This window comes from Phaenicophaeus curvirostris, chromosome 6, assembly GCF_032191515.1.
Source record: "Phaenicophaeus curvirostris isolate KB17595 chromosome 6, BPBGC_Pcur_1.0, whole genome shotgun sequence".
In the NCBI taxonomy this organism is placed as follows: Eukaryota; Metazoa; Chordata; class Aves; order Cuculiformes; family Cuculidae; genus Phaenicophaeus; species Phaenicophaeus curvirostris.
This window is the reverse complement of record NC_091397.1, coordinates 53423804-53451616: the sequence shown is the minus strand read 5'-3', so window position 1 is coordinate 53451616 and position 27813 is coordinate 53423804. Positions and strand designations below refer to the sequence as shown.

Sequence of the window (27813 nt, the reverse complement as noted above, 5' to 3'; positions counted from 1 at the left end):
ATCCTGTGTGTGTTGTTTTACACACCTCAATAACAAAGGGACTTAGTACCTTAACTGTGTAAGGAAAGTGATGAATGACTGAACTGTGCTTCCCCACCCTGTGCCCCTTAACGTAGAAACTTGGCATCAGGTCACTGTTGTAAGAGAAGTTCACCTACCCAGGTGAACTTCAGCTGGTAGTTGAATATGCCAAAAGATCTCTGCCCATATTCTGCTTTTATGCAGTCTTTACTGTATCATTAGATCAACTATTTACCTCAAATTCTTCATTAGGCTTTTTGTTAGTTTGTTTCCATGCTAAGGTGCTCTGCGTGACTTTTCACAGCAGCTTCAGTCAGTCTAAATCATCTGCTCTGTGGTCTGATCAAAGACTTTTTACTGAAGGGCTACAGAGTATTATATGTATCAGTTCAAGGGTTGGAGATAAACGCAGCATTTGTGCTGCAGAACTGCATCCAAAATACATACCCAAAAAAATGTACCTCTCTCCTCTGATTAAACCTGTCCTATCTATTTACAGATCCCTCTAAAAATCCTCCATTAAGAACATATGTGAGATGAGAAGAGTCTTCTGATGCTCTCTGGATTGGTATTAAAAAAGAACAACATCAAGATAATATAATAAATGGAAGGGATCCCCATTACAGTGACAGAGATTATGTTTGAATTGCAACTGCTGCAATGTTAACATTTACGTAAACTGGAAAAGCAATGTAAACGATACTTCTTGAATTAGCCTACAAATGACAGGAATGTCACCACAGGCTTTTAAATTATTGTATAGAGGTGGATGTTTTTTAAGCAAAGCAGCATAAAATTTAAATTCTTTGTAGTCTTTAAACAATTCTCTTTCTTACCATGCTGACAGATGTTACCTCAAAACACTTTTTGCATTACATGCCTGTAGTTCCATTTTCCCCTTCCATCGTCATTTTTAATGATTTTGGAAATCCTCGAGTTATCTTTCAGACATTTTTCAATTAACTAGCAGAAACTAACATGATACCTTTAGTTTCTTTGTATGCTTCTTCACATTTTGTATTCTGCATGTCCTCAGACCGCAGCAGAATGGCACTTTTCAGGAAGAGGCAGGCCTGCAATCCTTTTCTCATCAAGCACAGAGAGGAAAGAGACAACAAGGAGTTATGGCTGCTGTTTAGCCAACCTCCTATTGGTTATAGATCCTTATAGGATAGTGTCTGAAGAAGCCCGGCTGGGTAGGGTGATAGACTTGACAAAGGTGACAGAACTTTTCCAAACTGGAGGAAAAGAAGTTTGTTCTACTTTAAGTAAAAAAATTGGCATGTGTGAATACATATTCCGTGAAGTAGGTATGTAAGGGCATGTGTCCTGTCTTTTCCTGCTGATAAAGCAGGTATTTACCATTTGTGTGACAGATTGTCTTTACCCAGCAATTAGGAGGCCTTTGGAGGAGGGGTACAGCCCCTGCATTTTAAACAAGCTACTAGAGCTGCTGTTGTTCACTCAGTGAGGATTCATTGTCCAAAATACACTGCATGGAACAAACGGTCCCCAAAGTGGTTGTTCCTTGAATAGAGTTGGTTGAAAAGAAGTAACAACCTCGTAGGCAGCAAGACTTGAGCTGCTGCTTTTAATATGCAGCCTGGGGTAAGGTCTGTAGTTCACAGATGTTCAGACCTGGTCATAAGATGTCTGTTTCCAGCAAGAATTACCCAATTACCCTGGTGCATTTCACTGGATTAGGAGCACTGCCAGCAGGTCAAGAGAAGCAATCCTTCCCCTCAGCACTGGTGAGGCCACACCTGGAGTACTGTGTCCAGTTCTAGTTTTCCCAGTACATGAGACTTGGACATACTGGAGAGAGTCCAACAAAGGGACATCAAGAAACACTTTCTGACTGTAGGAGCGTGACCGAGCCCTGACAAGAGGTTGCCCATGGATGTTGTGGAGTCTCACTCCTTAAGAGATATTCAAAAGCCATCTGGATGTGGTCCCGGGCTGCTGGCTGTAGGTGGCCCTGCTTGAGGAGAGTTGGACCAGATGATCTCCAGCCACCCCTTCCAATCCCAACCACTCTTCAATTGCCCTTCTTACAGCTTTCTTGGGTTCCTGCATTTGGGTCACAACAACCCCCTGCAAAGCTACAGGCTTGGAGAAGAGTGGCTGGAAAGCTGTCTGGCAGAAAAGGACCTGAGGGTGCTGGTCAAAAGCCAGTTGAACGTGAGTAGCAGTGTGCCTAGGTAGCCAAGAAGGCCAACAACATCCTGGCTTGTATCAGAAACTGTGTGGCCAGCAGGACTAGGGATGTGTTTGTCCCCCTGTACTCTGCTCTGGTAAGGCCACATGTCAAATACCGTGTTCAGTTTTGGGGCCCTCACTACAAGAAGGACATTGAGGTGCTGGAGCATATTCAGAAAATGGCAATAAAGCTGGTGAAGGGTCTGAAGCACAAGTCTTAAGAGGAGTGGCTGAGGGAACTGGGGCTGTTTAGTCTGGAGAACAGAGGGCTGAGGGGAGAACTTACGGCTCTCTACAGCTACCTGTCTCTTCTCCAAGTAACAAGTAATAGAAGAGAGGAAATGGCCTCAAGTTTTGCCAGGGAAGGTTTAAACTGGATATTAGGAAAAATGTCTCCACAGAAAGGGTTGTCAAGCACTGGAAGTGCCCAGGGTCGTGGTGGATTCACCATCCATGGAGGTATTTTGAAGATATGTAGTTGTGGTGGTTAGGGACGTGGTTTAGTGGTGGACTGGGCAGTGCTAGATTAAGGGTTGGACTCTATGATCTTAAGGAATTTTTGCAACCTAAACACTTCTATGAGTCACTAGCTTGAAAAAGGGCACTGCTGCTCCAAGGTGAGCATGGTGGTAACAGCCAGGCTATTTACAGTCATGGCATTAGTTTATATAATTGCCGTAAATTTCCCTCAGCTGCAATAACATTATAGATCACAGGTGAAGCTACTGCCCCATGGCCATGCCTTTGAACAAACCCATTTGGAAAAGACAGGCAACTGCATCTTTACATATCTCTGCTTTTCTCGTGGTTCTTGCAACAGCTTGATTATGCTGAAACTCCTGCTCCCACACACATGCATGCTTGTGGTGTGGAGATGGTGTAAACATAAGCAGCTCTTCACCTGTAGGACTCTAGCCTTTTTCTGGCCTATTATACTTTGCTGTACATCATGTGAAAAGAAAATTAGTCATGCTTTGACCAATACTTACTGTCATTATTATAGTTACTTGTTAAATATACATTAATACAGCAATAAGCAGGGGTCAACATGTATTGCTTCTGAAACAACTGGAAAGTTTAATACGGCTTTGAAGAATATTTTGTTATAGTGCTATTAAAAGTGACTTGTTGGTTCTCATTTTTCTTGGAGCTTGTGTACTGCTTTTAGTAAGTACCTTCATAAGGATTTTAAAACTACTTAATACTAGACTACCTGCCAGAAGATAACTGAAGGAGAAGAAAGTTTTACTCCTGTATTATCACAACTAGGGTATTTTAGAAGCAAACAACTTCTTTCAGGGATTAAACTAGAAAGCCCGTGCATATGTACAAGTATTGGTGAAATGTTATTTCCATATACACTGGGTTGTTGTTCAAGATCCATTGAAGCTTCTATTGCCTGGAGATACAGAGGATCACACTGGCTGTCACCCAGTGACAGCTGGTCCCACTCTGTCCTTGCACTGAGCCACAGCTGCCTGCAGGGCCACAAGACGTTTTAAGGCTATGGGAATGCTCTGCTTTCTCAAACTTGTAGGACTAGAGACTGCACTCGAGCATGCTACTGTAGCACAGGTTTTTGTGGGTATTGGGGTTTTTTCAATGCGCTATAGAGCTGAAGCAAAAGCAACATACTATTAGAAAATTACTACCTGCATCACTGTGCTCAAAACAATTTATTAGTTCTATATCTAAGCAGTTCCAAATAAGGATATAAATTCCCACAAGATAACTGAAAAATGTTGGTTTGTTCTTTCTTAAGAAAAAGGCAAATAACATATATTATGTTTTTAGCAGAAATGCACTCTTTTCATTTTGCCTCCTTCCTAGCTCTCAAGTTTAGAGATCGGAGCTGTGCAGAAGAGCAGTGTGAAGTGGTATAGCCTCATTTCGGCCCTCTGATTGGGGCAATGATTTTCTCTGTTCTGCGCTTGTTAATAAACATCCAGCTACTCCTATCAGCATGCAAAGTGCTCAGCAAGCAACAGCTTACAGAAGCAGCTTTGAAGTTCCACCTGGTATGTGTTAAGTGTACTCTGATTTAGGAGTATTTTCATTCAAAGTACCTTTTTCATTTCAAAAGTGGATTTAATGGGAAATGCATTTACTTCAGTTGTGGGCAGCTGGCAAAAGCACACTGCTCTTTCAGCTGATTTTATCCAGCACAATACCCTCTCAAATGAAGCGTGCTCCTTGCAGTCCCTATTCTGGCTAGGTAGATAGAAGCTAAGATTTAGGGTTTGGTTACCTATTTCCTCCTTCCCTTGTCTCCATTTTCAGAATACCTATGCACAGGAGCTGTTCCTGTAATACAGAGCATGGGACGAGTGTATTGTGACTAGGAAGATTATTAGGCCATAAGAGAAAATACCTTCATGTTTGTTTCCTTTAACTGAAAAAGCCCCATCTTCTCCTATCCAATTGCCAATTGTCATGTAATGAATGAGTCTGAATGGAACATTTCCACAAAAAAAAATCCAAGAAAGCAGTGTGCCAGTATGGCAATGACTACTTCTCTAATGCACAACTCTTACAGTTTCTAGTTGAGGTGTTACTGCCTTCAAAGGAGCTTTTGTTCCCTCAGTGCAAAAGTCTGTGATTGTTTACCATTCCCTTCCTTGAATAGTGAAGGATTTTTAACTCCACGTGCTTATTTCCACTTATTAAAGACACAGACTTCTTGTCTGAACCTCCTGTTAAAAACACCTCAACCATCTTTGCTTGACACAGGACGCAGTGCTTACTGGTTTAAGTGTTTGCCCTATCTCACTTCTACAAGAAGAAGATACATGAAAAGCAGGTCTGTCTGTAAGACTGTCAAGGTGGGGAAGCATGCTGCAAAACTGCACTTAATATTAAATAAGTACAAGACAGCTATTTGTAAGCCAACCAGTTGGATTGCTGCACCCACCAGTAACTCACTAGTACTTAATGGGTTCATCAGCCATGTCTGCGTACCATGGAGATTACTAGGAACTGTTCAGCAACACACAGGCAGAAAGATTGATCAGTACCTGACTATTCTCCATGTCCTGCATCTATTCCTTCACCAAATTTTGAATTTATAGCTTGTATAAAAATATGACACCTTATTAGTTCCATCTTAAGAGCCAGCAGGTTATGTAGACAGGTCTCAGGCATCCAGGCTGACTCTTTTAGTGCTCAGTACTAGAGCAGCAACCAGGTGCATTACAAACACAAGCTTCCCTACATTGGGTGCAGGTGAAGGTAAAACATAACCTTGGGGACCCGATTCTGATAATTTGTACAGATGCTGAGCTACTGTAACCAGATATGCCCATATGAAGCCAGTACAGCAAGGCTGAGAACCAGGACTTACCCTCCTGCCTTGTCAAAACCGTGATTTCAACAAACAAACAAGAAGAGAAAAATGCAAGTCAGCTTTGCTGCAAGCCTAGTCCTGGGCAAGAGAGGAAAAAACAGATTGCTTTCAATGACAATATGGGAGTTAGCCTCATTAAGTTAATCTTTGCTTTAATTGGTTACCCAACATACATATTTAAACATTCTGTACTAAATTAGCCAGCATGCACACAGTAATTGGACCAGTCAATGACTTTCTCCTTTCACTATATACATACACAAACAGGAACATCACAAGATTGGACAAAGGAAAGCAATTTGTTAACTGGATACAGCTAGCAAGTAATATTTTTTCCTCTAGAAATGTTTTGCCTGCAAATTCACAAGCGTGAAGACTCTTTCAAGGCCTGAAGAATTTTGCAGTCTTCCAGTGAAAAGGCTAACAATAGCCACAGTAGCTGAAATGAGATAAAATTCATTCATTTAAAATCCATTACAAGCAAGAGTGAAATTGAAAAGAAAAAAAAAATTAAAAGCCTGCCATGTAGCACAAGGAAAAGGGACTTTGGAAACAATCCAAGCAGGTGAACCGAGGTAGAAAGGCGGCTTTGATTCGATTCTGAACACGCTTAGCGTAGTGTGAAAAAGGAGGAGGAGGATCAGAATTGGATCCAACATTTCACATCACTGAAAACTGGTGCCAGAAACTCAGTATCTAAAGAATTGAATGTTTGCTTACTTTATTTGAAGAACTTTAGTTCTGTGTCAACACAGTCATAGAAAAGATCCACTACTTCAGCAGGATCCAGAACCTCTGTACGAGTAAGGATATCTTCCATTGCTTCTAAGCCTTGTTTTTCAAGGTCTAACATAATCCTCATCAGTTTCTGGCCTTTATCCTAAAGGTGTGAAACAACTAAACTCAATTAACCAGCAAACAGGCTCGTTAATGCATTCTAACATTCTCTTCCATTATGGAGATCTTTTCAAGTATTTATAAAAATGAGAAAGACTTTTTAAATACAAGCTGTTTCCGTTAATAGGTCTTTGGATGGTCAAAAGTTAAAAGGAACAATGCTGGACGCTTCATGCATTAAGAAAAATAACTGAGAAGGAGTTGCTAAGTTGAAAGCAGAGGGGGAAGATGTAGTAAAAGATGGATAGAGGAAAACAGTAAAAGGCTTGTACACATGAAAAAGAGGTAAAGCAACTCGTAAGCCTCTAAACCCACAAACACAACTACTTGAGAAGACTAGAAGCCCTGAGGATTGCACAGATCATGGTTTGTGTGTTCCCATCAGATCACCACCTGCAAGATGATGGTTACATCTGAAATCACGTGTAATGTAACAGCATTAAGACTCCAGATCCCAGGGTAGGTTCTGTGTGTCATTCCAAATTATTGCTTTTCATGTTTCTGGGCAGGAAATTCACATCTGAAGGTGTAATTTTGTTTTATTTTTATGTTTTTTAAAGTTGTTGTGGGTTTTGTTTGTTTGCTTTTGTTGGGAGGGTTTTGTTTGTTTGCTTTTGTTGGGAGGGTTTTGTTTGTTTGTTTTAATGCAGAAGTGCTATTTGTTTCACTTGTAGCATTCAAAATTGAATTCCAGGCATTTAGAATGACTGATGGTTCTGAGCTTTTCTGGATTTATATCAGGATTTGTGCAGAAAGAATAGAGTCTCTAAGCTAAGGTTTAGGGTCTCAGGTGGGCAGATTTTATAGCATGAAGCCTGACTAAAAGCTACATTTCCTTTTGTACCGTAACTTTTGGTGTCACACCTGGGACTTCAATAGGGAAATGTTCACAACATGCTAACATGCTTCTTCTAGATCTTCCCTAAATCAGCATCTTGCATAAAGCTATGGGAGCCAGCTGCACGCTGAATCAACATTACCAGAGAGGCCACAGATTTTAAATTAAAACATTCCAAGGGATTAAAAACTGCACCTAGCCAAAACTGTATTTAAATAAAGTTTGTACTAGCAAAGGTTACCATGGTTTCCTTAATCACTAAGGGATAAATATGAATGCTGTTATGATTGTAGCAAGACCCTGATCTGTGCAAATACATACAGAGGAAAATTGCAGAAAAGCTGGTCCCTGGGGAAGTTCAACATGACTGCATGAACTTCCACAGATTGCCCAAAATACCAATGCCCTGGTGGTATCTCCTTGTTTTACTTTCTTATAAGTATCCAGTTATCCAGTTTCCTGCTGTAGTTGTATAACTGCAAATGTCAAAGCGCAGTTATTGAACTAGTTGCACTGCAACAGCGAAAGTTGTATCTCAGTTTGTTAGGAAAGCAGAAAGTACAGAATAATCCCCTTCCTGCCATTAGTAATTCTGAAACTCATTCCTATAAGAGATCTTTAACACTTGGTTTTCAGTCCTTGGTTACGTGCTGAGGGGCTCTAGAAAGTGTCCCTTCTTGGATGGCATTTTCAGTTAATTCTTACAAATTAACAGAAATGCCTTAAATTGTAACTTGCAAAACTGTCACATAAAAATTATTCCTTAAGAAAAAAAGCCCTCCAAACTATGTACTTCTTAATCCAGCATATAACTTAAATTACAACATTACTGCCATCATACTATCATATAATTCTGATACCATGTGGCACTTGCATCCAGTGGTCAATAATTGCTTAAAAAGGCTGCATCCACAACGAGGATTGAACAAGCTAATCAGTTTGTCGGTTTGACTTCTCGTTTTGTAAAAGTAATGGAGCAACACTCTCAAGATAATGAAAATCTCAAAACTCTGCAGAATAATTTGCCCTTCAGGGGGCGTCATTATTCAAACTAAACTTGCCAGGATTCCAAGAACATCCAGAGAACGTGAGGTGGGTTTTTTTGATTCTGATAGCATGGAGAAATGTTTAGTCAGAACAGGTTGTATCCTTGTTTTTCAGTGAGTAACTCTGAAGTAAATTATGGAGCTAGGAATCTACATTTACTTCTTTAACTCCAGGTCCCACAGCTCTTACCTGATCATTCTCAAGGAGAGATCGAGCCCATTCGTGTGCCTTGTACAATTCATGCCTGCGGTCAGGTTTCTCCTGGAATCGAGGTATCTTTTTAGCAGGATCATCATCACCAAAAGAAGGAGACTGGACTTTTGGTACTAATTTTACATCGTCAACAAAAATAAAGGGTTTAAATATGGACCTGAAAGAAATGAGGATTACTGCTTGCAGTTACAAGAGATTTTATATACGTTATTCAAATGTTCACCAGGCTATTTCAAAGCAATAGACACAGAACAGCAGAGGTAACTCATCTACACTGTGCACTAGGTTAGAGCATCAATACTGGTCCCAAGCAAAATAATTTTATGTGCTTTAAACGAACTGAGTTTGCCACGTACTGTAAAACTTTTTACCCCTTTTTACCTATAGGATTCTTTGTTCCTATACGCAGACTACCAAACCCCAGAAATCCAGGATCTTAATTCCTGAGACTCGCAGAGGAGGTATTAGCAAGTGCATGAAGAAACTGCCTTCCCTTTACATGACAACAAAGCAGCACTCTGCATTCTGCAATAAAGAAGCTGCCAGAAGCACAAGACTTCTGCAAAACATGATTCATAACCACCCTGCATGCAGTCAGCAGGTTCACTGCTGCTACCATTTCCATCACTGCCATGAAGCCTTGCTGACTAAGAGTTTACGTGACTCACTTGCTCCACTTAAAATAATGGTTTTTTAATGCATTAGAATGTAAAATAAAGCAAGAAAGGCCTCTAAATGTGGGTTTTGTACAGCTAGACTTCTCACCTTTAAATGGGGCTGAAATCCCACCCAAACAATTTGAAGATTTTCTCCTTTTTATATCAAAGGATTTGTATCAAGAAAAGTTTTGATAAGCAAGCTCAAACTTCTTATTTAATCCTGAAGGTTTGAGTTGCATAACAAGGAAAGTCCACGTGGCATAGATGACATCTGCTGCACTCAGTAGCACCTAATGCTTACTGCCACTTTTCTGGGAATGATTGTCAGCTGTTCAAGGGCTCTTTCCGCAAACTCTGTACCTCAATTCAAGTGGCAGATCTCCTGAATAATTACAAGTGGTTTAGTTTAATTTCTATGAATCCCAGGTGGATTCTGTTTATAACATAAGATAATTCATTAATTCTTTGATGCTCTGTCCCATGAGTTCCCTTATCTCCTCTGCTGCTTTCAACTAGAGAAGACATCATTTAAACTAACTGGAAATTGTCCCACCAATAAAAATATGCTTGGGATACCTGGCACTTGCAGTTATTTTTTGCTTTGTTAACATTTTAATGTCATACAAAGCTACCTAGAGCACACAATCCCTCTTTGCTCGTTAGACGCTTGGTTTCAGTGTTGTACTCACCTGTTCAAGAGAAGCAACTGAAATGGTCCACAACATCATCATCTCAACAAGAACCCACTAGAAAGCAACTGCGCTGGAGCATTTTCTAGAGCAAATGCGGTAAACTGCATTTACTCTAGATGCTCTGAATTTAGGCAAAGTTCCATATGCGGCCTTTTAGCCCAGTGGTATGCATTTAGAATTGCAGCAAGATGCAGTTTGGTACCACAGGACTGTCAGAAGGCACGCCAGCAAGTACTGATTGCATCTCGGGTTAGAACATGCTCTCAAAGTATGTTCCAATTCAGGTAAGCAGTTTGTTTGATATCTTGAAACCCATCATCTGCTCTGCGCTCAGGGCACTCCAGTGCTGTGGCTTACCTCGAAGGGTCTGGCGTGCCAGTGAAGTAATGGACAGAGGGAAAACTAGGGTCCTGAGGCAGAACAGACACTATGCTAGCAGTAGTAAGGAAAGATTCAGAGTCCACACAGACGCCGCTATCCTTGTCACGCAGGACATCGATCATAGCTCGTGCAGAAACCTCACCTGTGTAAGGGAAGGAAAAAAAATTCCTCAGTGTTCAATGGCTTGGTCCCCAGGTAAGGATTTTAGCCTGAATGGGCTTTGGCCTAATAAGACCAGTGACAATCGACATGGCATGTCACAAATCCCAGTTAATAGTTTCTATTTAAATGATGTATCCCAGAATGAACTTGCCTAGCTAGCAAAAGAGAACAACAGTAAGAAGCATTAATCAGGCATTACAATTAGGTAGGGAGAAATGTCATTAAAAAGGTAATTTTCAGGAAGAAGGCCATCATGTCTGTAACACAGCTTTAGCAATCACTGTGAACAGACTGCTTTTACATAGACACACATTTTCCTCTAAGAAGCTACCTCTACCCCAGTTCCAGCAGAAGGGGAACAGCATTATTTCCACTTCTCATCTATTTCCACTAGCTGTCAGTCAAACTTCTGAAACATCATCTTGCGTTCACAGGGTCTCACAACAGCAGACCTAGACAGAGATTTGTCTCCAAACCATTATTTACAAGAATCCTCTTTCCTGCATGTGTCTTATCACAGCTGTCTCCCCACAGCACCCCCAGGTTTTCTTGCACCAACCCCTTTGGCAGGTAGAGCTTCTTCCCAACCAACTTCTCAAACCCTGCACTGAGATTCACTCTTCCATGCACGAGTGCCTTAATACACCAGGAGACAGGGAATGACCCAGCAGTCTGCATGATTTGCAGCCACAGTCGTCTGTCTGTAGGTGCCCTCAGGCTTTTTAGAGCCATAATCCAAGTTTTTTAAGACCTTTTTCCTATGGTCCTTCAGAATTACTGTCTCTGACTCAACAAACCATGCTCCATGTAATTCTACAGCCTTAGCAAGACCTCTGCACTGCAATAAATTTCACCTCTACACTCTTCTTGACATTTGACAACATACGAAAATGCTAACAATCTAGTAAATTCACATCTGTAATATCAGGCTTTTAATAAGGAAATAATTTGTACTATTTTTCAGACACGAAAGAGCAGATTCTTGTCAGCCAGGCACTGCTGCAGGCTGGTCATCTCAGAGCTATTTTAGGCAGCTGCAGTGAACTCAAGTCACCAATAAATTTTGGTCTGGAAATAAACCCTTCTGTGGCTGAAGGCGATTGGCACATTGTCTCTTCTAGTCACTTTGTTCTTCTTGACAATGAAAAAGGAACTCCAGTTTGTAACTGAGTAGCATTGCTCTTCCTTAAACTATGATCTTAATTGCTTCCCCAAAAGCCTAAGCAAACCTCCCAAAATACAGAAGCCGCTAAGCTCAAGCTTTTATACACGAGGCCTTTTTTTTTCTTTAGTACTACAATTTTAGTATTAGGTAGGGTCACTATAATTACACTGAAGCACAAATGTAGTGACATATCATGCACATCAGAACAGTAGCGAAGAAAGTTATTTTATAATTCCAATCTTATTTTAAAACCTTAAGCTTCAGGGGGACGTGAAGGGCTTTGTTCTAAATTGTGGCAAGTTTAGGGACAGTCTTCATTTCTGGTCTTTCTTTCCACGTGGTTTAAATGTAGAGGTATTCTTCTCAGTCACATGTAACTCTGGGCATAACATCTGAAAGGAGGCAGCAGTGACTAAAAATCCTGCTACACATACAGAAACATGTTTCAACACTTACCACCTTGCTTTTCTAGGCTCTCCCTACCAGAACAGCAGGCTAAATGGTCATCACCAACAGAGAACACTTCAGAAAAATTGAAGTCCGAGTCTCCATTCCACCATCCTTGAGTTCTCACATAGTTCCTTAATTCAGGATGCTCAGCATCAATTTTTGTAGTTAATGAAAGCTGATTGCAAATGCACTTCACTCCCTCTGTAGAAAGAGCCACGTAATTAAAAGAGGGCATTAATACAGTTTTTCAGGGAGAAGCTGGAAGGACAATGTAATTTCAATGAAGAAACAAGTTAAATCATTAGTTAGGATACACATTTCACACAACTGCCTAACTACGTAACATACACAGAGTTACAAGTCCTGCAGGTTGCAGAGCTCAGTTCTCGGTGCCCTATTTAGATATTTACACTGCCTGGTGACCAACAGCGGTATTGAATCAGAATACCAGTTTCACAATCTGTAATTCACACATTCTCACCGTGAAAGTAAGAGTGGTTGCCAAATATCAAAGGCACCTTCTTCATCTTTTCTCCAGTGGTGTATTCCACTGCCACAACAATGCTTGATTTCAAAATACATTTCAGCAAAGCTGCATGTAGTATAGTGAACCTTCTTTGCCCCCCAAAACTGAAAAGTTGATTTGGAAAAAATTTTTAAAAATATACCAATTTCTTTAATCTTCCCAGCTGGAAAAAAACCAATTTTATTGTAAGCAGCAAGACAGGCTTAAATTAAACTTAATTTATAATTTTAAATTTTAAAATGGCATAAAATAAAACAGAAGTATAAGTAGCATTCAAAGAATTCTAAAGGGGGTTTAATTTGCTTTTCTCAAAAACACCGCAGTGCCCGTATCCACACATCTACAGTATGACTAACAGTGGCTGCTGCAGATATTCCTCAGAGAGAATAAAGCAAATGCACTGGAAGCCAAAGAAGGAGCTCATAAAGTAAATCTGTGAACTAAAATAAAACCACATTCTAGATTTTGGCACAAGCTTTTTCTAAAACAGAAAACAAAGCAGTCTTTATCAAAGTTATTAATACTGCCTTCCATAAAAGTAAGCTTGCTTTTGTAATGCATGCAATTTAAATAATGAGTAAAAACCTATAGCAAGAAGTTCTGTGCATCGGTCTGCAAAAAGTCACTGTCATGCAGTTCTGACTTACAGCCACTGACAGTTTGTTCTGATTCACACCTTCAAACAGCAAACCTTTCAGGGTATTTTCTTGACTTGAGTGATAGGAATATTAGAGATCATATCAAGCTGGACAAGCCACTCCTTAAGAGTTCTTTAAATGATACATTTAGTAGCTCAGGTAAAATAACACTTCATGGGTTTGACCCCCTCAAAAAATGAAAATTTAACAAGCAAAGAAAATTTTCACTCAGTTGAAGGACAGTAATAGCAAGGATTTTACAGTGTTTATTCTTAAATTACTGTCAAAGAGTTGCTTGATCAATATTCACTATAAGCTTTACAGAACTGCAGTAGTAATGTTAGAAAAACTCTGAGGACAGTGAGGAAAAAAATGCCATCACAAGGGGGAATGACACATCTCCCCTGTTTAGCAGCATTGAACATTCATTTGAAAGTTTGAGGCATGATTATGGTTGCAAAAAAAACCTCCCTGAACAAAGTATGAAATACAGAGTTCATACATAGCCCGCAGCCTTTCATCCTAGAAACCTCAGCAAACTGCAGGAGATGGAAACTACTTATCTGCAGCTCACAGGGACCTCCTGAAGAGAAACGCACTGGTAAAAATCAGAACAGAGCTGCAGTATCGTTTTAAAAAGCTGCAAGCAGCAGATGAAGGCAAGTTTATTTGCTGGGAAGAAGGACACAAGGGTTATGTATTGCTGATGCAGCGAAAATGTCTCAGTAAAAAACTTTGCTCTTCAAATATCAGCCAGAAACGTCAACAGAAGAAGGCGACCTGTCACTGCATAATCCTAGGAATCTCGGGAGTCAGCTGCTTTCCAGAATTTTGATTTTTATCAGGACAGCATTATCAGTCTTCCCTCCTCTATGTTTGGTATCTAGAAAACACCATCCCTGCTAAAATAAGCTGATTGATATTTGATGACATGAACTGACAACTGGCCATCACACAGCCTGGTGTTATTTCTTTGCTTTGGTATTTTCAACGAAGTTAACACCCCCCCCCTCCTCCCCATATATCTCCTACTTTTCAGTGAAGGGGAAACGAAAAGAGAATTGAATGGATCTATCATAGCTCAAAGCATCGATGATACAAGTCCTCTTAAATTATCTGAATTTTTAATTCTTCCAAGTGAGAGAAAATTTTAAAAAGCTCTAAAATAAAAATAAAACTCCCTTCAAAACAATTGTATCACATTAAGGCAGCACATATTTTCCAGCGAAGTTTTAAATAAGCTCAGCCACCAAGTCAGTTGAATCTAGAAGTTAGTTTGGCAGCTCTGGCTTCACACATATGGAAAAATAAATCACCTACAAGTTTAAAGAGCAGAAAAGTATTGTTTTGCAGTATCAGATAAGAAATGGAGATACCAGGGAACTACATATATTGCAGTAAAGCAACCATCAGCAGCTCCTTCAATTTATCACCAAACACAAGCCCTTTTCTAAAAGCTATCAAGGCTTATCCTTCCCTCTTAATAGTTTAGATTTGTAAGGAACAATCTAGGCATTAACTGCATGAAAAAGACACTTGATACATTCCAAAGAGTAAATAAATCTGAGAAAACACAACACTTACCAAAGAGAAAAACTGAAGCAGGATTATTACATAGCTTATGTATACAGGTGATTATCTCCAGCTTCACAGAAAATGCAAAGCTACATCACCCAATGCAAATCAACATATAAAAAAAAATTAAGAGTAGTACAAACATAGAAGAAGGTTAAAATCAATTATTTAGTCAAACACTTGCTTTAACTAGTCACCTATTTAAACTTGGCAACTTTAAGACCAATTCTTCCAAGACAATTCTTTGCAGCTATTTAGAATAAGAGAGGTTTGCTGTGAGTGATAAACTGACCTGTGATTTTCTCTGCTGCCCAGTACTTTCCAGAAGTCTCTAGTACCCAGGCTTCATTTCTGTCCACAATCAAAAATGCACTTTGGAAAGTATGGCATGAATTCCCATCTTCATAATAGTTTCCACCTTGTCCATGCTCTTCCAATAAAGCAACTATTACATCCAACGCTTCTTTAGCCGTTGCACCTCTTTCTAGGCCAAGTCTGTAAGAAATGGGTAAAACAGAGATTCAGATAGACGTGTAACAGCAAGGTCTTCATAAGTTATTAATTTTAAACATCAGCACTGATGTGGTTTACAATACCAAAGTGTCAGGCATCCCTAGTGTAAGAATTCTTGCTTTAATGAGTTGCCATAATTACAGGATGTAAATAAAAATTACTTAATTTGTTTCGAGTTTCTGTTTTCTACACCGGTGCTTTATTCACAAGCCTATCATACAGCTGGGTTTTAGGTTTTGGAAAGAGTCCAATTACCATCCAATGGCCTCAAATGCACTGTAAACATGCACTGCTCTATTTATCCCCATCACACACACCCCACCCCAGGCAGAATAAATCTGAAGGGCAATTTGCAAAAGTCTTTTTAAACTTGTAGCTGTATGCAAGTTTATTTCTCTCTACACAAGAGTGGGAAATTGCAAATTCGTATTACCAGAGATCAAAAAAAGAGAAGCAGCAGTTAGTATTAGAATCTCTCTACAACCTCCCTTTCCAATGCTTCAATACTTAATTGGGTTTGGAAGGTAGGTGTATGTTATCCTTTGATGCATAATGTGCACTGTATGTTTTAGTGTTCCAGTAGAGGCTTCCCAAAACAAACCATTTAACAATCAAATGCCAGATATGGCTTTTGGCTGAACTAAGAGTAACCATATGTCTAAATGAACATGATTTTACAAGGAATTTTGAGCAAAGCAAGGGTATTTTAAGGAAAAGCAGACTTAGTAAGCTCTAGGGAATGACTGACTGTATCCTGCCTTCAATAAATGGGATGATAATTTACAGCCCTAAACAAGTCAACAACAAAAGCAGTAACCAGAAAGAGTCCACACCAAACCTGCAAATGATTCCACTGGTTCCAAAATGCAATTACTGGTAATGAAGAAATGCAATATTTCGAACAATAACATATTCATGCCTCTACCTAGATCAGTCCAAAATTCCTTTCTGTGGGTTATGTCACCTTAGTATTTTCCTGTTGGTTTACCTTACTCTAATAGCTCTGTGGACAAAGTAATTTTGACTGATGGATAGTTCCAAGAAATTCACCTTTTGAAATTTAAGTACTGTGCTAGCCCTCTCCATTACACAATGACGAGAAAACATTGCTCCTTTTCTTTCCTAAATGCTCCAGTACACAAATCAGTTCCTGATAACTTGAATCCAAACAGTTGATCTAAATAGTTTTCAACTCAATCTCTGCACTGGACCTGCTTTGCTAAATAGTTGGCTGCTATTAGGCTTGGTTTAGGTTGACAGCTGGGGTTGTTTAGCCTGGAGAAGAGGAGGCTGAGGGGAGACCTCATTGCTCTCTACAAGTACCTGAAAGGAGGTTGGAGAGAGGAGGGTGCTGGCCTCTTCTCCCAAGTGACAGGGGACAGGACAAGAGGGAATGGCCTCAAGCTCCGTCAGGGGAGGTTTAGGCTGGACGTTAGGAAAAAATTCTTTACAGAAAGGGTCATTGGACACTGGAACAGGCTGCCCAGGGAGGGGGTTGAGTCACCTTCCCTGGAGGTGTTTAAGGGACGGGTGGACGAGGTGCTGAGGGATATGGTTTAGTGTTTGATAGGAATGGTTGGACTCGATGATCCGGTGGGTCTCTTCCAACCTGGTTATTCTGTGATTCTGTGAATTATTGAAAGCAGTGTTTTCACATCTCTCAGCAGCATCTAGTTATCACTTAGTGACAGGAGAGCCAACTAGAATTTTAGGTCCTTATTTACAGTGTCAATTTCTCACCCATCATCTTCTTACTCTGCATTTACAGAGTGTTTCCCTCTAGTCCCATTTCTCTTATTAGCTGAAACTTGTGTATTGCTTCCATTTTTAGTCCTTATGCATCGACATTATTCTTTCATTCCTTTCATCACTGGTGCAGTTACTTATTCAGAGCAATACAGAGATGCCAGTCTCAGCACATACCACGGACATAATTTAATACCCAGTCCAAAAGCAGGTCTTCTTTTATTCCCTAAGAGCAACTCCAAGAGCTGTCGCTGCTACAGGTAAACAAATGGGCCAACAAGTACCTTGGTGACCATATAGTCACTAGATTCAGTGGTAATCTGCTCTCTTCTCAGTTTATGACAAAAAGCATTAGGTTATAATAAGATTTAAATGTGCCAAGAGATATAAAATCACACTAAAACTTTTAATAATGTCTCCCTCAAATTTTCCTTCCGAGATGGTTACAGTCTAACTTTCTCTGTCAAAACTAGAGCAGAGATTCAGGCTGCAGAAATATCTTTTAGATAACTTTTTTGCAAATGGTTCCAACGTTACATTTACTTTCTTTTAACAAAGGCCTAGAATCTGCTTTTGTTTGGGTGCTCCTATCTAAGGGACAGCAAAAAACCCAAAGAAAACAAAATAAACCACTCACCCTACACAACAATCACACAGCTTATCTCTACAAAATTGTAGGTCTTGTCAGTTAGCTCAGCATCAGTGTCCTGGATAACTGAGGCACTATCTCAGTGTATTATAACTTTGTTGAAACAACATTATCTTAAGCTTCTCAACTCTGCAAATCAGTTACAGACAGAGACCTTCCAAATGAAGTAACTAACATCCATGCTGATGACGTCCTATTTTATACAGTTTTGATTTCTCTAAGGAAATAAATTAGTAAACAAATTAATACCATTCTAAAGAGCATTCTTGACTTCCTGCCAGGATTGGCATCTCTGCCTGGTTCTGAAAAAGCAATCTCACCAGCAATGAAAAGAACAAACAAATAATACAAACATATAGGGATTAAAAACTAAGACGACAATTAAAAAAAAAGGTGTATTATGCAGATTTCTTCATATATACCTTTTGAATATTACATATATAGATCTCTTGTTCTAACCATACCAGCATAAGCAAAACAGTATACCATCTCTTCATATGAATGTACTTCCTTAAGTAAACATGTGATTTAGAGAGGAAAATGTACCCCCCAAAACCGCGGCCACACTAGAAAGAATATCTGAAGAAAATCCTGATAAGCCAACCAATGCAGCAATCCTGGTGCAGCTTTCAAAGACCAGCTCTTTAATAAATCCCTAGAACAGAAAAGGATACGTGCTGGAACCTGTTTTCTCTCAATTATTCTGTCTGATGTGACCTAGGTTCACATTGTCCATTTAAATAAACTGAGATAGGGACAAGCCTATGTGGAGTAGCACCAACTTCTGCCCCTCAAGTCAATCACACAAACTTTATTCTTTTCTTAAGAATCACTTCTATGTTCTGACATGCTGTGACACACTATCAAGCTACAAATCTGTAGATATCTGTGTTAATCCTCCGATACAGCAGTATACTAGGTACCACACTGGTTTCAGGCATTAAGCCAGCAGCCAGTTACTAAAAAAGCTAAAACTTTGTGAAATACATCTTTAGTGATGTCCATCATGATCTTACTGAAAAAAAATGCTTTGTTTATGAGATTGCAGGATGAATTTTCAACATCCTATTTCAACAACAAAGCACGTTGACTTCAGAATTATTCTACCCTGCTGAAATATGCCTCTGGACTGTTTTAACACCATGTGCTCTCACAACACACACCTACAGCCATTGCGCACATTGGCTGGATTTTATATCCTAACTGGAAAGTTAGACAATTCCACAGGAGTTAAAAGAGAGGAGAATTCTCCCTTACAGAAAAAAAGAATAATTACTTTAAGAGAATGTAGAAGTGAACTCTTACGGGAGCCTGAGCATTCAAGCAACCTAGATTACACTCCTGGGTTAACTCTTACACCTGCTCTGAAGAACATGTTTCAGAGTATGAAGCTTCTAGGTTTTTTTGCAAGCAGCTAGTCAGATAAGCACACAGAACATCAGTCTTCATCCTTCAGCTAAGATCTGACACAGATGTGCAAAGCCAACAGATGCGAGAAAAATTCAGTCAGCAGAGATGTGCTGATAATTAGGATTAAAACACCTCACTTCATTTTCATTCCAATAAATCCTGAGAAACAGAATTAGTCTGTTCTGCAGATGGGTAGGAGACACAGGTGGTGCCAGCTGCTTTGCTGCAACAGACATGATTGATTTTGCACTTAATGGCTCTCTGCTCTATAAGGTGATCCAAAACACATAAGCTTAATGCAACCAGCCAAGTTTTCACAGTAAAAGAATGACTTTGGCTGGAACAAAAGGCAGATGGTAATTGGCAACACGTCTCTAGTTCTCCTTGCCTGAAGCACTCTCAGCAACAGACAATTTCTTTTGCAGATAAGAATAAAGGGAAGGAGGCTAATATCTACAGGTGGTGATCACTCACAGATTATGATCAGTTTGTCCTTATATTGATTTGCTCATGCAGGTAAATCTAGAGCTGCTGGATGACATATATTTGAATGTTAAACAGTATTTTGAGAGTGCAATAACTGACCAAAATAAGCAGAACTCTGCATCTAAACCAATGGTTTATTAAAGTCTCAAAAGGATGGTAGTAGGAGGTAAAAAATAAAGGTGGAACTTGGAAAGTCACCTAATGTATCCCTTTTCTTGACCAGAACTTGTCCTACATTTTCTTAAAAAAGCCTCAGAGTCTATTCAATCTCCCTTGATGCAATTAAGCTCACCAGGTACAGCTTCTCCACAGATTCCTTCTGTGATACATAATTTAGAGAAAGCACCAAAGAGAAACATAACCCAAATTCCTTCAGTATTTTCTCATTAGTCAGATTCTATATATCTCTGACCATATTTCCCATTTCCACTGCATTCTCTCCAACTGGCTCACATTCCTCTTGATTTACGGTAGCTGGAACTAGATAGTGTATTTCTGCAGAGACATCATTAGAGAATATTACAGTTTCAAGGCAGCTATACACCTAACAATTTCTTCTAACTCAAGTTTCCCAGCTTGCTTAGGAGAATAACTTCTGGATTTTAATGCCCTCTTAAAAGCCAATTTTCCTATCCTCTATGCATAAAATTTGTTATTTCATTACAGGAGTAAAGCAGAATAGTTTGGCAGGATTTTTCTGGACTAACAGTTATTATAGCACATTCATCAATTCCTTGATACTCAGAGGATTTTTTTCCCCTTCAGGAACTGAGGTTACGCTGCTCTATAACCACAACTCTTTTGAACTCTATTAAGCATAGCCACAATGTTTAACCTTTTCCCAGTCATTCAGAACCTCTCCCATCTTTTAGTATTTCTCAAGAAAAATGAGAGTTTGTCTGAAATTGGTTCAACCATTCATTAAGAATCCTAGGGCAAAAACCAGCAGTAACCACTGTGTCTAATTGATTCACTTAAATAAACAGTTGTCCTGTTCCTTCTTTAACTAAATTAAGTCCATTTGCACCCTCTCTCTTTGTAATAAGTTTGCACCATTTTCTCTTGTTCTTTCATTTTCATCTTTCCTCCCTCACCCAACTCTCCTTTAAATTCTCTTCACTACAAGATCAGCATGCAGGTTGAGACTTACAAGCCTTTTAGGCAGACAGTCTTCAATGAGCAAACTTACAGGAGTATGTTTGCCAGCATTTAAATAAGGGCAATGGTTTGCATCGGAATGCGCAGGCTGAAGGGAGGCATAATAGTTTGTTTCTGCCTACAGTTGGCTATAAGCCCAGGATAAGCTTTTTATGTCAAGAGTAGCTGTTGTAAAGTGGGGGAGAATGAAGGGCACGCCAGCAATCCGATGCTAGAAATTAGTTAGCAGTTCCTTACTAACAACGTAAGGTAGGGAGGCTCTGCAAAGGGATCTGAACAGGCTGGACCGCTGGGCTGAGACCAATGGGATGAGGTTTAACAAGGCCAAATGCCGGGTCCTGCACTTGGGGCACAACAACCCTGTGCAGCTCCAGACTAGGAGAAGTCTGTCTAAAAAGCTGTCTGGAGGAGAGGGACCTGGGGGTGTTGGTTGACAGCGACTGAACATGAGCCAGCAGTGTGCCCAGGTGGCCAAGAAGGCCAATGGCATCTTGGCTTGGATCAGAAACGGCGTGACCAGCAGGTCCAGGGAGGTTATTCTCCCTCTGTACTCGGCACTGGTGAGACCGCTCCTCGAATCCTGTGTTCAGTTCTGGGCCCCTCACCACAAGAAGGATGTTGAGGCTCTGGAACGAGTCCAGAGAAGAGCAACAAAGCTGGTGAGGGGGCTGGAGAGCAGGCCTTATGAGGAGCGGCTGAGAGAGCTGGGGGTGTTTAGCCTGGAGAAGAGGAGGCTGAGGGGAGACCTCATTGCTCTCTACAACTGCCTGAAATGAGGTTGTGGAGAGGAGGGTGATGGCCTCTTCTCCTAAGTGACAGGGGACAGGACAAGAGGGAATGGCCTCAAGCTCCGCCAGGGTAGGTTCAGGCTTGACATTAGGAAAAAATTCTTCACAGAAAGGGTCATTGGGCACTGGCAGAGGCTGCCCAGGCAGGTGGTTGAGTCACCTTCCCTGGAGGTGTTTAAGGCACGGGTGGACGAGGTGCTGAGGGACATGGGTTAGTGTTTGATAGGAACGGTTGGACTCGATGATCCGGTGGGTCTCTTCCAACCTGGTTATTCTATGATTCTATGATTTCTCTTATGGTGTTAGAATAGCCACTGCTAGACTCTAGGGTAGGTAGACAAGGTAGGTTGAGTGACCTCACATTAGACTGGTACATACCACATAGTTAAATTCAGATTTCAAGTGTTCTGAGTATTAACTCAGATGTATCTGGAGCTCTGCCTAGACAGTTCTCCCGTTTATATTGTTTTAAAATCTCACAATACCAACACCACAAGGCTGTTACCGGGTATCATCATCATCCAAAGACTGGTCACAACTTGGCAAGCCACCCACCTGACAAGATCCATTCCAAGCAAGGCCTCAGACTCAGAAGCTGGTTCTCTGGTCACGACGGCTTCATTAGCCACACAGACTCCATGTTCATTAGCTCCCATTTCTGCCCCCCAAAGCCAGGAGGGCCTGCTCAGCACAACAGCGTGAGTCTTCGGCGCCTGCTCAATCTCAATATATGTGCACTGCAGAGAAAGCAGGAAAAGAAAAAAAGCAAAACAACTGCAAGCACTTAATCTAATACTGTGACTGAAGAACAGAAGACTTAAACGTACAGACAGGACACATATTACTTAAAAAAAGGTCCATGTCTTGAATACACACAGAGGATTTTCTCAAACAGTATTTAACTGTTATGTTTGGACCTTTACATCCTTATATTGCAAAAGTCTGGGAAAATATAGCTCTCTTGATAGTTTCAGACTTCAAAGAGCCAAGCAGAACCCAAATGCTAGAATCATTGGAAAGCAGGTGTAGACAGACTGTACTGTTACAGTAAAGAAATATGGATCGTGTTCCCACATAGTAACAACATCAAATCATTCTATTATCTCACCTAAGCACAATCTCCAGTACTCTGTTATGTACACAGTGTGACAATGGTAACTGCACAAAGTAGATTAGAAGGCTTCCCCCTCTCCCTTGCTGCCCCCCAGCAGCTGCCCCAGGACTGAGGCTGCTGGTAGAAAGGGAAAAAAACACAAGACTTAAAAAGCTTCAGTGCAACGCTTTGGCCAGTAGTCACAGGAAATAAAACACAGGCATTGCTTTAGCTTAAAACTGATGTTCCTGCTATTTTAAATGATCTACTGTAATCAGAGGTCTGTAGATGTAGTCTGGCAAGTCAAAAATACAGAGAAAGGTTGCAGAGAAGACACTGAAGCTGCAAGAAATTAAGAAATTTCATGTTACTTTTCAAATATACTTACTTTTCCCTTGCTCTAAGATTTAAAAACAAGCATTGTTTTCCCAGGCAGCATGGAAGAAAGCTTGATTCATCATTAGATCATTGGCTTGTACAAGCCAAAGGAATGGGCTTTACTTTTTATTACTGGTGACATTAAGCTCTTCAAGGACCAAACTCCACAAAATTTTCTTTTGAGGAAACTGAAGCTGTCTGTGGTGTTTACGAGACAGTTCTTAGTGTCCAGCTTTCCTGTCATAACAGCTTCCTTGCAGAAAGTAACCTGCAACATTTTCCTTGAGGAATATTTAGTCAGACATATCAAGGTAAGGAGGTTGAGCAGAACTGACTTGTGGACCCAAAGCTGTTTGCCATGAAAAAAAAAAAAAAAAGGCTGTCTCTATATTAAAACCCAAAGCCAAAGGAATCAGTCCAAGATTGTTAGCTATGAGAAGCTATTTTTTTCTTTCTAACTTGCCTTTCCACCTCTAAAGATTACACAGCATGGACCCTTCAGCCTCCAGTCTTGAGCAATAATTTTTACAGTAATAGTTAGTCTAGCGTGCAATTAGAAAGCGTAACAGACCATCTTTGATCAGGAATTCCATTTACAGAGTCCTTCATTCTGACCATGCAAGAAGGACATAAGAATTTAGGGTAGACAACTTCATTAGGAATTGTGTGCTAACAGGTCAAACTCTCATCTTTCTCTATAACCAGGCAAATTATAGGAGAAATAAGGGGATGATTTCTTGCATAGGACAGCAAAAAAAGAAGGGATGGTCAGGGAACTCTTATTCTAAGGAATTAAAAACAGAGTAAGGGCATGGTTCCCTCTTCTTTCTGCTGTGTGCTTAATTCTGATTTTTGGCTTAGGCATTAAGACCCTGGCAGGGACTTATCTGCTGTATTTCTTGGAGAAAATCCCTAATATTTGACCAAATTCCTAATACAGCAACGCACTAATGATTTTGTAGAGGCAGATTCCTCATCTATTGAGGTGCAACATCATCTGGCACCAGCCAGGAGCAAAGATCCGACTAATAAAATCACTTCATGCAGTTCACCCATTATTTGATTTTCTAAGCAAGCCATGCCAGAGCAGATTTATTTTTTTTTTATCAAGACTCCTCCTTCTCCATTTGAGCTGTTGGTGAGTAAATCTCATTTCTGACATTCCGTGCACATTTTTTTCAGAGCTTTAGGTCAATGCTGTTCAGATGAGCACCTAATGAGTGTAAGTGAACAGGGAATAACTTTGTTTCCTGGATGTGCAAAGGAGGAACAGCAGCAGCAGGAAAAGAAGCTGGGCCAAGCGCTTTCCCACATAATATGCAAAGACATGACCAGAGCAGCTATGAGGTGACAGATCTGCAGCTAGGTAGACACCAACCCCTGTGCAGCACAGATCTTGGCTCCCTTCATTTCATAGGTGGTCAGCTAATTGGATCCATCCTGCAGAGTCATCCAGGACGTGAACCTTCTCAACTCCACAGCAGAAAGCAAAAACCTACGTGCAATGCGGAGGAGACTTCAGCACTCGATAAATCCCCTCTTGTACAGCATTCTCTGGCTGAATGGCCTTATTATACAAGCTTGCTTACACTCATGCTTTGATTTTCTAAAAGAAAAAGCTGTGGAAACACTCTGAAAAGTGATAAGCTAAAAAAAGCTGAATTCCTTTTCTCTGCAAAACATATTCTGGCTATCCTTGCTACCAAATGCTTATTACCTGGAGCCTCATCCCAAAATCAAGCATTTTCAAAGCAGCTATTCATTATAAAGACTTTATTGTCCATGGTAGCAGTCAAAATGGAGAAAGGAAATTGTTTGATCTTGCTTTAAAGATCCAGAGAATTCTGGAAAAAAAAAAGTGGTTTTGCTTTGTAACTAAGAAATCAGAGGCCAGAATACAGCTGTCACCTTCTATACTGCTTTTTTACATTCCCCATGCAACACAGATCATATTCATGTTGTTATTTTCAACTTCCATATCATAATCATGTACACAGACAATTTATGCAAATTGCCTTAGAAGGACCAAATAGCAGAAAACCATTGCAATGAGACAGTAGCTGACAGGCCTTGGAAAACTATCATGGACTTGATTCTTATTTAGCAATCCTTTGCCACGGCTCCTGACTATGACAAAAAAGCCTTGACGAGATTTTACCTTCACATTAGAATGACTTACTTCAGAAAGCAGCAAAGCAGGCACTTTATAGAATCACCACCAGGTTGGAAAAGACCCATCGGATCATCGAGTCAAACCATATAGGATTGATAAGTATTAAGGCAGGCATTTGGTTCATATTTGTTCATAATAGCTGTGAGTTTCTTAAAAAACTGAGGCACAGATGAGACAATAGATTATTAATTTTGAACATAAACCTCTCAGTCTTCATAACTCCACTACCTCTCCTTAAAAAAAATTAAAAAAGATTGGGAAATTCTTCTCCAGGTAAAATAATATCTTCAGGCAGGAAAGAGAGGAACTGGACTATCCACCTGTAGCCAAGACATATCAATTGCATAGGTAGGTCAAATAAAGCCAGTCACTAGATTTGTAGCACATCAAACCATTGCTACCCATTCCACAGAAATCAGAAGATGTGCTTATAACAGCTTAGACACAGAAGGAAACAGCGAGGGAAGGACAACATTATTCACCAAGAAACCTCACTGGCCATGAGGTCTCAAGAATCTGGAGCTCAGACAATGACAAGATTTCAAAAGAAGGCACAAACCATAACGTCCCTGACCCCTCTCCTGCACCCCACTGATCTGGCTAATCCCCCCCGCACAACAGTAGAGCAGCCTGTTCTACCAAGAGTTGTGCCAAACTAGGCAATGACAAAGAAAATAGACATAAGGTGCTGCTGTGATTCTAATTGCTGTCTTTAAAATTCCTGAAGCACCCAGCCTCAGCGTTTCCTAACACTAACACTTTTCTTTGAGTATGAAGGCTAAAATAAGAAGAATACTGACACATTTGGTGGTAGCAAAGGTTATAAGTGAGTGGTGTCAGGCTCCATTGATTTGCTAGAACTCCAGCCCTGAAAGCTACGTAACTGGCATCACACCCTGTGACAGTAAATACTTTCATATTTCCTGACGGGAAAAGAACAGAGGTTTCACATACAAGAGATGCAGCCAACGAATTTAAAAAGAACTGAGCAGGCTGGAAACCAATGACGTTACTTTTATTTCACTTATAGTACCAAGAAAAGAATCATACCAAGGCAGTTCTAAGTATAGTACAAGGCACAAATGCACTTCCCATCCTAGCTAGAGCATGCAGATACGTTGGAGGTGTTCCAAAACCAGACACGGCAGTCATAAGCACAAGAGATTTCTTCTTTCATTAATGAAAAGAAACTATTGTGCAACTCCTACTGTACTCGGGCTGCAGAAGCCCGATTCCTAGCACTGTCAGTCAGCTCATTATGAAATATCAATGAAATCACATAGGCTTCAGCCCTGAATAACAAAGGCAATAGTCAGGGAATGCTTTAGAAAGAAATGATCTTTGAAGAAAGGCCATGAGACTCTATACTACCCCACACCACCCCCTCATCATATCCAGGCTCTAATTTGGTATTAACTTTTTGTTTAGCTGATTCAAGCACTGCTGTACCATAGCACATATTTGAAAACAGACAAAATATCTGTATTATTGCAGTAACTTGAGAAGTTGCACCACAGCTGCTTCCCCTCCCCAAAGAGGGAGAGTAAAAATGTGATGAGGCAGTCTCTCAGCCTGTTGCTTCCATGGACATGAAGATATCAAGACTGACAGCCTGGTTGAAACTGTCTAGAGAGGCAATTCCATAGGTGACACAGGCGACCCCGGCTCTCCCACCATGGAGATGTGGAGGACTGGAAAAATAGAACATGGTTGTTTTATCCATGTCTGCACCATCGCCTGTGGATGCACCTGACAGAATGCGTTTTATAGATAATTCTTTTGCTGCTTATTTACAGGAACAAATGCAGTAGAGCTCAAAGGAATGAGAATAGCCATTCTTTGAACAGAGAAATATGCAAGGAGAAGCATGCAATCCAGAAGTGGCTAGCTGTTGCTGTTACCACTGCTTACTTATGCACTAATCAGCACTAAGCATACACTGGAAGACACCTGGATGAGTTTACAATACCCATTAAACACAGCCATGACATCTCCTACTAGCAGCAAAATTCATGTGCTGCAGTGGAGACAGCCATACACCACAATAAATCTAGCCTAGGTCCATTTCAAGCAATCAGTCCTAGTTCTAGCAGCCACGTAGTCAAACCAGAACGGTGCACAAAATTCTCTCCAGTGGCAGGAGGAATCCTCAGGTAGCAAGCATTCAAAAACACGGGCTATGCTAGTACTTGTATCCTCATGTTGTAGCCAGATATAAACAACAGCAGCATTTACTAAGTGTACAAATACAGAACAAAAGCAATTTCTGCCACATTTGAGTGCCTCTTACTTCTTCATATTAAGAAGAGTTTCCCCTTTTTATGAAGACCCTAGTATGCTTTACATAAGCTTCCGTATTTGAGTGTTGTTTCTAGCTGTTTCTATTAATTGAAATCAATAACTGTAAAATTTGAATCTGTATGCCTCCCATCTCTAGCAATGTCACTCACTTATCTTGAAGACTAAGCGATGATGCATTTTATTCAAGAAAAGAATCAGAGAAGCCAAAAAAGCCAAACAGTTCCACTGTCAAAAAGCAAAACTAAACACTCTCTGACCTAGTCTATCAAGCCACCAAGGAGCCTCAGGCGTGTGAGCCAGAGTAGAGAAATG

At 40.4% G+C, this 27813-nt stretch overlaps 2 protein-coding genes across 2 annotated transcripts in view; one reads left to right on the top strand and one right to left on the bottom strand.

The window, feature by feature from the left end:
- Positions 1-3972, top strand: part of WIPF3 (WAS/WASL interacting protein family member 3) — a 37573-nt gene extending 33601 nt beyond the window's left edge. The window contains exon 8 of the mRNA XM_069860210.1: positions 521-3972. Within this exon, the coding sequence (XP_069716311.1) occupies positions 521-561 (41 nt within the window). The 3' untranslated portion in view covers positions 562-3972. The remainder of the gene's footprint in view (positions 1-520) is intronic.
- A 1603-nt stretch (positions 3973-5575) lies between these two features.
- The window catches only part of SCRN1 (secernin 1), a 37624-nt gene continuing 15386 nt past the window's right edge, over positions 5576-27813 (bottom strand). Inside the window, exons 3-9 of the mRNA XM_069860211.1 lie at positions 22112-22293; positions 15099-15301; positions 12074-12268; positions 10267-10432; positions 8535-8715; positions 6284-6443; positions 5576-6002 (exon numbers count right to left, since the gene is read on the bottom strand). Of these exons, the coding sequence (XP_069716312.1) occupies positions 6285-6443; positions 8535-8715; positions 10267-10432; positions 12074-12268; positions 15099-15301; positions 22112-22293 (1086 nt within the window). The 3' untranslated portion in view covers positions 5576-6002; position 6284. The remainder of the gene's footprint in view (positions 6003-6283; positions 6444-8534; positions 8716-10266; positions 10433-12073; positions 12269-15098; positions 15302-22111; positions 22294-27813) is intronic.